Source organism: Cicer arietinum, chromosome 3 (genome assembly GCF_000331145.2).
Source record: "Cicer arietinum cultivar CDC Frontier isolate Library 1 chromosome 3, Cicar.CDCFrontier_v2.0, whole genome shotgun sequence".
Taxonomy (NCBI): Eukaryota; Viridiplantae; Streptophyta; class Magnoliopsida; order Fabales; family Fabaceae; genus Cicer; species Cicer arietinum.
In genome coordinates this window covers 72,116,756-72,129,881 of record NC_021162.2, presented here as the reverse complement: position 1 = coordinate 72,129,881, position 13,126 = coordinate 72,116,756, and the positions used below count along the sequence as shown (strand labels likewise).

The 13,126-nt window shown below is 34.4% G+C and overlaps 3 protein-coding genes across 5 annotated transcripts; 2 read left to right on the top strand and 1 right to left on the bottom strand.

Moving 5' to 3' along the window:
- Positions 1-714: 714 nt before the first annotated feature.
- On the bottom strand, positions 715-4,475 carry LOC101491958 (mitochondrial fission protein ELM1). The gene is made up of 10 exons (XM_004494157.4): positions 4,340-4,475; positions 4,056-4,255; positions 3,855-3,951; positions 3,272-3,421; positions 3,021-3,147; positions 2,312-2,424; positions 2,013-2,076; positions 1,820-1,913; positions 1,596-1,704; positions 715-1,195 (listed from the first exon to the last, which is right to left on the bottom strand). Exons 1-10 carry the CDS (start codon positions 4,463-4,465, stop codon positions 1,094-1,096), a joined length of 1,182 nt encoding a protein of 393 aa, XP_004494214.1. The 5' UTR covers positions 4,466-4,475; the 3' UTR covers positions 715-1,093.
- Positions 4,476-4,574: 99 nt separating this feature from the next.
- Positions 4,575-7,176, top strand: LOC101492291 (peptidyl-prolyl cis-trans isomerase CYP18-2). Its single transcript, XM_004494158.4, has 6 exons — positions 4,575-4,714; positions 4,811-4,906; positions 4,992-5,053; positions 5,196-5,329; positions 6,290-6,374; positions 6,907-7,176. Exons 1-6 carry the CDS (start codon positions 4,643-4,645, stop codon positions 6,950-6,952), a joined length of 495 nt encoding a protein of 164 aa, XP_004494215.1. The 5' UTR covers positions 4,575-4,642; the 3' UTR covers positions 6,953-7,176.
- Positions 7,177-8,747: 1,571 nt separating this feature from the next.
- On the top strand, positions 8,748-12,820 carry LOC101491430 (vacuolar protein sorting-associated protein 55 homolog). 3 transcript variants are annotated; one of them, XM_004494156.3, is made up of 5 exons: positions 8,749-8,938; positions 9,952-10,003; positions 12,062-12,101; positions 12,190-12,274; positions 12,484-12,820. In XM_004494156.3, exons 2-5 carry the CDS (start codon positions 9,971-9,973, stop codon positions 12,665-12,667), a joined length of 342 nt encoding a protein of 113 aa, XP_004494213.1. In that variant the 5' UTR covers positions 8,749-8,938; positions 9,952-9,970; the 3' UTR covers positions 12,668-12,820. The 3 variants fall into 3 exon arrangements, with proteins under 3 accessions (XP_073221974.1, XP_004494213.1, XP_073221975.1); XM_073365874.1 differs by lacking the exon at positions 9,952-10,003; XM_073365873.1 differs by lacking the exons at positions 9,952-10,003; positions 12,062-12,101 and having other exon boundaries at positions 8,748-8,938.
- Positions 12,821-13,126: the final 306 nt, after the last annotated feature.

The following is a 13,126-nucleotide window of genomic DNA, read 5'->3' as shown; positions in this document are numbered from 1 at the left end:
AGAATGAATGACTACTACATGCATCTTGGATGCAAAACCAATAAACAATAATGCATATTTTTATCAACAGGAGTATTACATATTGGGTGTTTCTTCTCTCGTCCCCTATATACTCAAATTCATACATGTAAAATACGTTTTATGATCGACATATTAAGACAAAATTTAGAAGTTTTTGAGAAAAATTTGAAGAGAAAAAATAAACTCTTATAAATTTGAGTATGAGTAGCTTTTTCTCCCACTCTCATGTTCTAAAATGCCTCAAAAATACATCTCTTCATTAACCTGGCGAGCATTGGAGGTGAGAGTAGAAACTTTCTTGAGTATGCTTCAAACCCTAACTCAAAAGCCCAAAAAACACACCTAGACCATACAACAATTTAGAAGACGTTCCAATCGTAGGCTTGTTAAGCATGGTTAAGTGAAAAAAAGAGCTCCCGTTGTTAGACATGGGCATGCCTAACAATGATCATTTTAGGAGTGCTTACAGAAGAGATCTACTTCTTAGATATGGATACACCTTAACAGAAAATAAAAGATGAAACCTCTAACGGGTCTATGGATCATACCAACTCTAGGAATGTCAATCTCTGCAAGTTTTGTTCAACCCTATCTTAGCGTAGTAAGAAAGACTGACAAACTGCAGAAGCACGAGCAAAGAATGTCGCGTTAGGAGAAATGGTAGTAAGAAATGATATTAAAAAATATGTACCATGACCAAAAGTATCTCATTCAATACAATTCATTTTACATTAAGATACATTTCCATGGCTGATTTAAAAGAAAAAGTTTTGGATGTGTGATGCAGACTATCTAAATTCTAAAGCTCACAACAATCATTACTGGGGGAAGGGTAACAACAACAAAATTCTTTTATAAGCAAAAATTGGTTAGACCACCCGTTGCCCAATCCACTTAAGTCAGAACCATTTTTAGCGACTTTTGCAAGAGAAGGAAACTGCTGTGGCTGCCGGGAAACACTGAAGCTAAGCATGACCAGTTGAAATTGAACAAGATGGTGTTTCCTCTTCAATCAATCATAGTCAATGAACTCCATGAGTTCCAGAGGAATCTTGGGAGGCTTAAGGAATCATTATGCACAAATAGTCCATCCCCGCTGAGCAAGCACAGCAATCACTTGACTAGCAGCTTCTGCAGTATCATTAAGTGGAGGATAACTCCAGCTTTCAGTTATCTGTACTTTCAAACGACAAATTAGTAAAAGGAAACATTTATTGATCTGGATTGACTAGGAAGTATGAAGACACGTGATTTGGCTGCACAGAGAGCAGGCTGTTCCTAGATTTAAGAAATACCGCAAAAATAATTCTAGTAAGGCAGAAAGTTCTTCTAGCATTCACTATATGTATATTTTGAAATTGTTGGGTGAAATAAGAAACCAATTTATATACCTAGCTTTGAAATGTAATAAATGTTTCATTATATTTTCCTAGTGGAACAATAAATAAAATAGTAAGAGCAAAAGCTTCATGATAAGTTCATTCCGTGGTTAGTGGATTCTGAATTAAATGCCTGACATCAATTTAAATTTAAACACACAAAAAATGAACATTCCAGAACAGCTGGAAACTCACATTTTCCATCCCTGTGAATGGTCGAGCAACTCCTTGCTTCTGCAAAGAGTTTTGGAAGTCAGCAAACTTCCATGTACACAGTTCTGCTCCAATTACATACACAGGCTTCCTGTAGTAAAAGATATGAAATGACACTGAGAAGTTCACTTCAAAGAATGTTTTAACAACAGGAATTTTGTTTTCATGAGATGCATGCTGATCATCATTAATCATACATTACATACCCAGTACTGCAGGCTTCACTCAACATACTAACTGAATCAGCTGTGATAACAAAGGCATCAGCCCAGGCCAGATGTCCCATATGTGGATTTGGACCTAAATGTAATAAAAAAATCATAGTAAGTAATCTCCAGTACCAGAAAAGGCAAGTTTGAATTTCCTCTCTTATGATTTAAGAACATGACCACTAATTACCTTCACCATCCCATATTTGGACCTTAGGATTTGTGGAAAATTCTTTGACCAAAATTTTGGAGATCTGAAATGAATGGAAATTTAAATTTGTCATCAGAAGATACCTAAATTGATGCCCCATCCGTCCAGACAACAACATTTATACACGCCCAAGACTGGATCAGATTTCAGTGTTTTATCACAGACAAATTACCAACCATTAGCATGTCCATGTAGAAGCCAAAACTGATAATAAGTTATACCTATGCCATACCTACGAAAAGAATCTTATAAATTGCATAATTCTTTATACCATTTACCTTCTCAGGAGTTCTTCTCGAGAAAGATATTCTGATTGTCCCACAGCTCCATAGAACATTCTGAAGCATAACAACTAAATTCTTTGCAAGATCCACACCATAAGGACAATTGCCTGACCAAAAAGAAAAGAAAAAGATTTAACATCAAGATAGAAGGTATAATACAAGGCATCCTAAGAAACTTCATGTTTGAAATATATTATTACATGTGTGGTTACATTTCGCCAATGTCAATGCGTGAAAAAAAGTTCAAAGAAGAAAATATAGGGCATATAGATTTTTGAAAATTTTAAAGTTCATGTCAGCTTCTTTAAGGTTTCAAACATATGAGCTTTACATATGCAAAATTGACCTACTCAGAGTTGATAAATAATCAACTATACCCTGCATAACACAATACATAGGGCATGCATCTCCTTTCCTGCAACAGTGCAATTAAAGCTTAGGTTATAGAGTCATTTAAAGAAGTCTCCAATTTGCAAGTGATCGTCAAATTAGAGAGAAGCAAAGGGGAGACTTATGGGTCTAGTAGCTTAATGGACATTTTCACCCTTTAAAGACATCGGCTGTGCAATCATCAGGTGCATGAGCTTATATAAATACCAACTTTCTACATCTAGCAAACTACACAAATCTTAATGAACATTATAAAACTTCACATAATACAATAAGAAAATCATTATAAATCACTTAATGGAAAATAAAATACCTGTAGGTCCCCCGATGTTAACCACAAGCAAGGGCTTTGGCAGAGTTGCTAACTCATCATGCCAAGCAGAAGCAGCAACCCTAAGAGCAGCCGGATCAGCTTGATGAAGTGCCCCCACAGTAAGGACCTGTAATAATGTAAAATCAGTGACCATCAAGATAGGACAAAAAATAGAACATCTCAGCTTAACCAGAAATGTCTTTTTCGTAGGGGGAAACATCAATAGCTACACACGCGACTGCAGTACCTACCACGTTGCGACCAGGAGGTTCCCATGGTGTGACCCACCTCCGAAGAAACCAAGGTATTTGTCGTTGGGCATGAGGAGTCAGGGGATAATAATCATGGCGAGGAGTAATCACAAGATCAAACCTATTAAGGAGGAATCTTGGATGTTGTATCTGCATTGAGCATGTAAGAGAGTTAGACAGCAACATACATAATGTTCCCTACTATTCCTTTCATTTATTATACATAAACCATGCACATATGGACTAGAAAAGGACAAATTAAAAAACATGCATCAAAGAGAAATAGACAATTTCATCTTAAACCTAAAAAATAAGCAAAATACCCTACAGGTGAGTCATTATGAATTCGTGAATCCAAAGGGTATTCATAAATAAAGCTTCTGATCATAGTTTCTTAAAAGCAAACAACATTCAATATCTGTTGCCAGTGCCAATTTACTTTTAAACCCAATAATAGAACTTTTAAAATCAATTATGATGAATGTATTCTGATACCAGTGAATTCAATCACCACAGGAACTTATCTAATTATCTATGCTTCAATTCAAGGGACAAAAATAAAGATAAAAGTGCAAAATTTAACCTGAACTAGAAAAACATTTTCCGAAGCTAACCGTTTAATGGAAGTCGCAACAGAAATGGTGTCTCGTCCAGAAGCAACCACCAACAAAGGACCATCCCTAGGGATTAAAAAAAAAAACAATGTGCTCATGCAATTCACTAAAACCATTTTTTCTTAAACAAATCCATTTAATCATAACAACACAAGAACAAAACAACATACTTGTAAAACGTTTCACGTGCCATATGCGCAATGCTATGAGCATCGGCTTCTAAAACGTTAGACATACCAATGCTGTGATTGGGTGATTGAAATCGTGAATTTCCACAGATCTTTCTTATAACGGAGTCTAATTTTTTATGAATTGAAACTGGAAGCCACTTAAGCCACCTATTGATTCTTCCTTGTGGCCTCGTCACACGCTGCAATGCAATCAAACCGAACTACATAATATGATTCAATTCAATTCAATTGAAAATTAAGAAGAAGAGAAGAAAAATGCTTACGTATAAGGAGAGACGATTGGAGAGACCGAGAGCACGGACCAATCCAATACTCTGATTCTCAGCTCCGGCGAAGCCATTTCCGATAACAACGACTCGTCGGATTGCACCGTCCAACATCTCAGACATTGCGCGTTTCCATTCAATTCAAATCTGAAAGAAAAAAAATAAAGTTGTTTCCACTTTTTTAAGGCCCGGTCCGGCCCGGTTCGGTCCAACTTAAACGGTTTTTATTTTATTCTAGTTCTAAAGTATGTGAAAGAAAGAGAGAGGGAATTGTGATTTTTTTGTGTTGTGGAGAGCAAAATGTGGGCAAGCGCGGAAGGTGGTGCTCCGGAGGTTACTTTAGAAACTTCCATGGGTTCCTTCTCCGTCGAGGTGCTTTTCTTTTCTTCCTTTTTTTTCTTTTTCAATTTCCTCGCTAAACCCTGATACAGTATTAGGGTTTTAACATTTTTTTTTTTGGGTTTGTAGCTGTATTACAAGCACGCACCTAGAACTTGCAGGAACTTCATTGAACTTTCTCGTAGAGGTTATTATGATAACGTTAAGTTCCACAGGATCATCAAGGTACTCTTCTCCTACATTTTCATCCCAAAAAATAAAAGATTGATAATATTCTTTCTTACTTAGATTTCTGTGGTTTGTTGATTAGGACTTCATAGTACAAGGTGGGGATCCCACTGGGACAGGAAGAGGTGGAGAGTCAATTTATGGGTATGCTTGAACTCATCATCATTATCATGTTGATTAGGCTTGTAATGGTATTATTGATATTAGGTTTTTATTTTTCGCTGATTTTTGGTTACTTGATGAATTATCAGTTCATTTTATTTACTTTATTGTTTATGTATGAAAGTGCGAAATTTGAAGATGAGATTAAACAAGAGTTGAAGCACACTGGAGCTGGTATTTTATCTATGGCTAATGCTGGTCCTAATACGAATGGTAGTCAGTTCTTTATTACTCTCGCACCGTGCCCTTCTCTAGATGGTAATGCTATGTGCTTCTTCCTTCTACTTTGGTTTAAGAATTTATTATTACTTTTAGGTTCTTGATGATCATTTTTGTCATGTACTGTCTCACTTGCACAGTGAGGATTATGTGCTTCAAATGCCATATAAGTAAGAACTGGACTCCACACAGTTATACTGCATGGGCACAGTAACTGATTTCGACCGTCCGATCTAAAATTGATGGCTGAGATCTGATAGTGTCTGAAACTACCAAAATCCGTATTGCGTATTTAGAGTCGTTGGATCGCAAATTGACGGCCGAGATTCATTATTGCGTGAAAGAAGCTTATAAATGAGGGACAAAGTAGTAAACAATGCAGTTTGATGGCGAAGATAATAGATAATCAAGTGCATATATTAATAGGAATAGGGTACTAGCATATAGCAAAGTTATAAAACATCTTATGGCCTTGTTTAAATGTGCAGAATTATCTCTGGGTTTGATTAGAATCTCTCTTGTTTTGTCGATTCTGTAATTCATTTGTCAAAAGAACTATAATGCACAGATATGCCAAAATGGGTGTTGGAGAGCTTAGTAATCGTGTTATCTTTCTTATATTTTCTCCTTTTTGGGTTAGATAATGCTGCATGCATGTTGTAAGTGCATATTATCATCCAACTGCGTTTTTCTTATCCTTCTTTTTGTAATAATTTTCTTGATTAAATTTGTAAGAATACCGAATACATAAAACAAGGGACTCTTTTAAAATCTGTTTGAGTTCTCTAATATAATCTCCAAATTCAAGGTAAACCTAATCCTACAGTTATTACTTACCACAAACTACTAGAGTAGAGTCTAGTAAATTTTAGTCATAACCTTGGCATCAGGATGGTTAAATGATCGAGTTTCGTTGGTTAAAAATTTATCATTCTATTTCTAATTCATATCATGAAACTTTTGGAATGCCTATTAATACTCAATTTCTGTATCAACCAGGAAAACACACAATATTTGGAAGAGTGAGTCGGGGAATGGAAATTATCAAAAGACTTGGCAGTGTCCAAACAGATAACAATGACAGGTATGTTGAAAATCTTTCATGATAAACCATTTATAGATACTATAATACACCAACAAGTTTACCTAGAACAGTTTAATGACACTTGCAAAATTAGTATCAAATCAATAAACGACTATGTGATGTTGGGGACCATCAACCTGCTGATATTGATTAGTGATATGAGGAATTGCTATATGTATTGCCTCATGCACCGTTACTATTTGTTTTCACGGTTTCTCTGTAAATATTCGATTACAAGAGAAATTTTGGCCAAAGAATACCTATCAAGGACTATAAACTTAAAAATATAGGATCAGAAAGAAGAAAAAGGCTGCGCTAATAGATGACAATTATATCCAAACCTGATGTGTTCAAAAATTACCTGCAAAGATAAGGTTCTCACTCATAAAATGAGTTTGGTGCAACCTAAATCAATAACTTACTTTGATCTTATTTAAAAAAAATAGATCTTCCTTTATTTTTCTTCTTGATCAATAAGTATGAACTTCTTGAAAAACTTATTCACCCATTTCTTCATTTTCCACTTACTCAGGCCCATCCATGACGTGAAGATACTTCGGACATCAGTCAAGGATTGAAATGAGTTGATCTGATGTGAAACAATTGAAGTTTAGTTATGACTGAAAAAATGATTAAGCATAAGAGTTGTATTTTTTTGGGCACTAGTTTGCGTACACAGTAAAGACCTAAAGACCATGTTTATGACCTATTGGTTTGGGGCAGTACTTCTAAAGAGATTTGGATCTTTTTAGTTTCTGTTTCAATTATAAATTATAAATGTACTATCTTATTTTGACTGTTTTATAGTTTTGTTAACATTTTTATTTTAAAAACTCAAGGGCTTCGATTTTGTACCAGGACCTGTAATGAAGGTTAGAAAAATAATTGCATCTTCATCTCAGCTTTTACTTAATTTGTGTTTCCTCTGCCTCATCTCGCCCATTTTCCTCAGCAACGTTCTAGATGAAGGGACGCCTACCATGACCAAACCTTTTGTACCAAATTTGAATTGCTATCTAGGGTTTGATGACTGATTGTGTGTCTCCTGGTCGGAGCAAAAGAAGCTCCGACACAAGGGTGGCATGACCCTAACTCAACCAATATGGGAGTTGAACCAAGATGTGGATAGTTTTCTGGTGGCACAGAATCCAAACTTGTGGTTCCTAATGCCCAAGAGAAACACAATAATTATGCATGAGTGAGTTTCCACAGTAGTGCGATGTCTTGAAGTCAACCAGAAAGGCCTTATTCTTTGCCTTTTGGGGGGAGTGACACAGTAAACAGAGATAGAAGAACTCATTGCCATATCTAAACACACGAAATCTGTTTCTAGGGTAAGACTTAAACAACAATCTTATTACTCACTAATTCTTGCTCCTTATGTTAAAAGTCATAAATATTTACCCCAACAAGAAAGTCATTCATAACAAGGAGCAAGAAACCTTCTTCATTATAATGTTTGAATTATGTTCTAATCTCAAGTCATATTTTTTAGGTATTGTCCATATTAGATCTTGTGTATTTTTTTGATTTTGTCATAAATATTTATCCTAACAAGAATGTCGTTTATAAAAAGGAGCAAGAATCTTTCCTCATTATAATGTTTGAATTATGTTCCGACCTAAAGGCATATTTTTGAGGTATTTTTCATTTTAAATCTTGTGTATTTTATTAGTTTTACCTTTAGTAAAAAAGTCTATTAGAATAAAAGAGTACGTGTATTATTTATAAATTACTCTTAGTTTTAATTTTTAAATAATGTGAATTTTGTGAGTATTGAAACTGTAGCTCCAAATAGAGGTTAAGACCCTAATTAAAGGGTATATAGTTTAGCTTCTAGCTCAAGTTATATTTTTAAACTACTGTCTTATTTGGATTTTGTAGAGAAACCTTTAAGATTTTGTACTTTGTAAAAAATACCCTTAATTGAAGAGTATAAGTACCATTAATATTAATTTTAATTTCCAAACAATAGTATTTTTTGGTGTAACAGTATATATTTCTAATATTGCATAACTTTCACACACTATTTTAGAAATCCCATACATAACTAACTTTGTTTTCTATCATTAAATTTCAACATTTAATATATATATATATATATATATATATATATATATAAAAGATAATTCTTTTGCTAAAATATTCATATTATTTGCATTATAAACAAATGGATATATTCATAAAAAAATATATATGTTGGATTTAAAGAACATACTAAACTGTCTGTGGTTGTCAATTACATCATATAAATTAATAAAGTACATATAATATTTTTAATCAGTGTATACAAAATTTAAACTACCATATACTTGAAATGGATGAAGTATATATTAAAATTTTAACATATCCATTATGTTTATTGATATAATTAATTTATTTGTGTGCATAAACGAAGTACTGGCGAAGCGTGAGTCATACAAAGCTCGAAAGAAAAGAAAAGAAAAGGCGGGTTAAAATTGGGAGCAACTACCAACTGTGCAGCTCCGCCACTCGCAATCGGAATTCGGAAGACAGAGACAGAGAGATATAGCATCTCTCAACCATGGCGATGACAGTACACGGTGCGTGCTTTCTATTTCAATTTTGTTCTACTCAAACCGTTAATTATTCTTTTTTCCGCGATCCTCTTTATTATTACTCCAATTAGGTCATAATCACTCTCACTCCCATCACCAATTGTTACAACTTCTTTCTCCTTAACAGAAAGATCAAGCTGAATCTCCCTCGTAATTGGCTTATGGTTGTAACAAATACCAATCCATAGGGTTTTCTTCAAATTCTGGTAGGATATAGTAGGGTTTGTTAAGGTATTATTTAGGCTATTTCCTGACTAGTACTGAACTTAAGATCAAAGAAATTTCGCCCAGAATCTAAAAGTTCCACAAATGCTTTTTCAATTGATTATGCTATTAATGTCAAAGAGGTGGGAATACCTTTTATTACTTTTCCTCAATTATCGCGGCCCAGATTTAGATAAAAATCTCAATTAAGCACTTATAGCATAGTTCATATCCCATATGTGCTTATGTATGAGCTATTTCTATAATAAAAATAAAAAATAAAGTTGAAGTGTATTCATGTAAATTATAGGTTGTTATTATAAACTATCGTGGAGAGCTTATAAAAATATATGTTATAAGTTGTTTTGATAAGCTCTACTAAAGAATCTCGCAAGTGCTTATTAATGATAGTAGATAAGCTCAAATAAATCAATTGAAACAGACCCTAAATTTAGAGACAAATTACTCATGATATTGTTTATTCTAAATCCATTTGTATTTATGGAAATTATACTGCTGGGACCATATTCACTCTGTACATTTTATACTAAGGATTTAAGTTGGCTCATCTTTTTCAATTAATCTTTTAAACTTTTTCCTCAATGTATATATCTTTTTAATTATTTTACTGATTCTGTGTCTTGTATCTGATGTTACAAATTGGTGTTCGTTCTGGGGATGTTCAATGTCTTTACAGTGTAAGTTGAAAACTAAACTTTGAACACTGTATCATGATAGTTTATCTAGCAAAGTAAAGCTAATTAACTTTTAATCTTTGTGTTTTGGACGTGTAGCCTTGCTGGGCTAGCTTTTATGTTTTCGGCTAGCATTTTGCTACAGATTCTGGTATGTTCTTGACGATGAGACTAATTTTTGCTGCTCCTAAATTCTTGAAATTAACTGAGTGATGTCTGTTTGCTGGCTTTTTTCTACTTCACGATTATGATGCCTCCATGTCATGTTTGACAATCTTTGAAGTGTTATCTTTGTATATTTTTGGATTATGCTTTTTAATTTTGATTGCTTATAAAATGAATCAAAACCCTGAAAATTAATCTACTAGGTGTCAGTCACAATATTTTGACCACCAAAACTGTTCAAATCCTTGTTGAAATCTTGGGTGAAACACCTACTTATTACAGCCATCAAGTGAAACAGTAAAATCATACCATCTTCATGGAAAAGATTATTGGTGAACCATAAATACAGGTTGTGTAACTCTGAAGGATCGGTGTCAAAACTTTCTGAAAATTTCATAGTCTTATTACATTAAAACTTATGAAGCATGGTTTTATTTTCAATCAAGTTTTGTTGTGTACTTAAAGATGTCAAAAAACTAGTATTTAAATCCTATAACCCGTGTGAAAATTTTAGATGGGATAGAAAGGAATGATTCATAAAAGAGAGGGCAGGAAGGGAAGGAGTGGGAAGTGGAGGGAGCAATCTTTCCATTATTTATAATTTTATTTAGATGTTTGATGAGGCAGGATAAATAATTTTATCTAGATGTTTGAGCAATCTTTCATAAAAGGGTTGTAATTTTTAAATTTTATATAGAATGAAAAGGAAATGGGCAGGATAAATAATTCAACCAAACCAGTGTTAGAAGAAGCAGCGCTCTATTGTGAGCATGTGAGACCATGGTTGCATATTAGTGCAAGTTTTTTAGATTCAACTCTTGCTGCTGATAAGTTCTCAATACTTCACGCCTTGTATTTTAGTGTAATCAAGTTTGTTAGGAGGAGAAGAATGATACAACCTCAGCATTTTATTAAAAAGGATATGCCCGAATTACAAAAATAGAATTGCAAAACTTCAAAAGTTTGCAAACCTCTCTGTCAGAAGTCCCCAATTCACTCCCAAGTTATAAGTTAGTATCCCTCTCGTCCTTTCCTAGTAGTTATGGGCAACATGTCTCATTTTGTCTAACTATCTCAACACAACTAACCTAACAAACTCTCTAACCACAGTCTCACTTACAGTCATTAACATACTGTTAACACTTACAAACATCTAACAATACTCACCCACTAAAATTTCACCTTGTCCTCAAGGTGATATTTTGCCTCTTTCCCAGGCTGAACACCCCCCCTCCCCTAATTTCAATTGAATTCCCATTCTATCCCCCTTTTTCCTCTGCCTTACAACCACCTCCATTTGTGATTAAACTACAACATTCATCTATCAACCATTGTACAAGGAATACGGTCTGGTGGCCGTGGAGGCTTAGTCAATAAGTGTAAGATCCATGATTTAGTCGCCAATGATGGTCCATCCATTTTCTTAGACAAATTAGGCTTTAATGGTGGAAGCTTGGCATGAAACACTTGGTCAACCGGGGGCAGTTCCATTTTCCTTTCATTCCCATTCACTGCCCAATTGAGCAATCTCGCTTCCTCCTTTTCAAATTTCTCTTACAGAACAGCCATGGTCTATGCATTCAAATTTCAGAGAACCATCCCCTTGTACTCTGGATTTTAAACCTCCCTTCTCTACCCTTGAGTTGGGGGTTTGAATATCCTAATTTTGATCAGAGAACAATCCTTCTTTCCCCAACTCAAATGATGACGATTCAGGTTCCCATTTCCCATACCTACCCAAAATGGTTTGATCTAGTTTATTTTCCAGTTGAAAACTTTTGGTCAGAGCCTTCACAATGGTCTATCAGGTTTCATTTGAATTATTACAATCCCAACATTGGTTCTGAATGAGAGCACAACTTCTTAATGCCTTCCAGCCCTTTAGGTTCCTTCTCAACAGACTCCACCTTAACGCGATCTAGTTGAAATATTGAATATGGAATGCTATAGATGCACATATGACTCTTCTCTGATAGTTTCAATAGTCATTTAGCTTCAAGTGTTAATTAAATATATTCCGTCTGCTTTCTTTTTGATATGGCAGGCATGTGCCATATACAACAATTGGTGGCCCATGCTATCAGGTGAGTTAGTCTTTTATGCTGGAACTGGAAGTCTTGTTTTTACTTTTTACCTGTAAAATTTCTAATAGTCAGAACATTGCACCTGCAGCTCTGATGTATGTGCTGGTACCCATGCCTTGCTTATTCTTTGGAGGTGGGTCCACTCAATTTCTGATGAGCCGTGATGGTGGGGGGTGAGCATCTCTTGCCTAAAGTTCTCTAGTTTTTGATAAAATTATTTTTCATGTGTCTAGTTTTTGGGATATCTGTTTTTCACGTCTTTTTTTAAAAAAACGAGGCTATTCTGTTTTGTGCAACTGGTTTAGACCTTTTAAATTCAGTATGAGTGCACAGACAACTATTTAATTCAACAGTAAATATAATATATGGTAATATGCTGCAGTTGGATGGATGCTGCTAAGTTTTTGACTGGAGCATCAGCTATGGGGAGCATAGCCATTCCTATAATCCTTAAGCATGCTCACATGATTGAGACTGGAGCAATGCTCATTGAGCTTGTATCATTCTTTATATTTATATGTACTGTTATGTGTTTTCACCAAGCGAGCCTTGACGATGATTGGTAAAAACAAATTCCATAGATATGACCTTCTGCTAGTCATTAGGGTTTGTTACCCTAAAAAAGAAAGTGTAGAGAAACTTAATACAGCCTTGGAAACAGAAGTGTATGATTGAACCTCTGTAAAGTTCTGCAAGTAATTATTTTTTCGTCAACTTTACATTTTTGTTCTAGTGAGAAATGTGCAAGTAAAACGTCATTTAGGAAAAGTGTTTTTTTTATAATTAATTTGATCTTATCTTAAAAATATATTTAACTATTTTTTTTAATGAAAAATTTAGACTGAGGGGATGATGTCGTAAAGACATACTTTGACATTATTACAATTGACTTTTTGAGATAAAAGAAAAAAATTGACTGGTTTAATTTATAAGTAAAACTAGTTTTAGATATTTTCCAAAGTTCACAAAATATATTCTTGACTGGCGGCGACTTATGTCCTGTTGATCTAAGTTGTGTCCATATC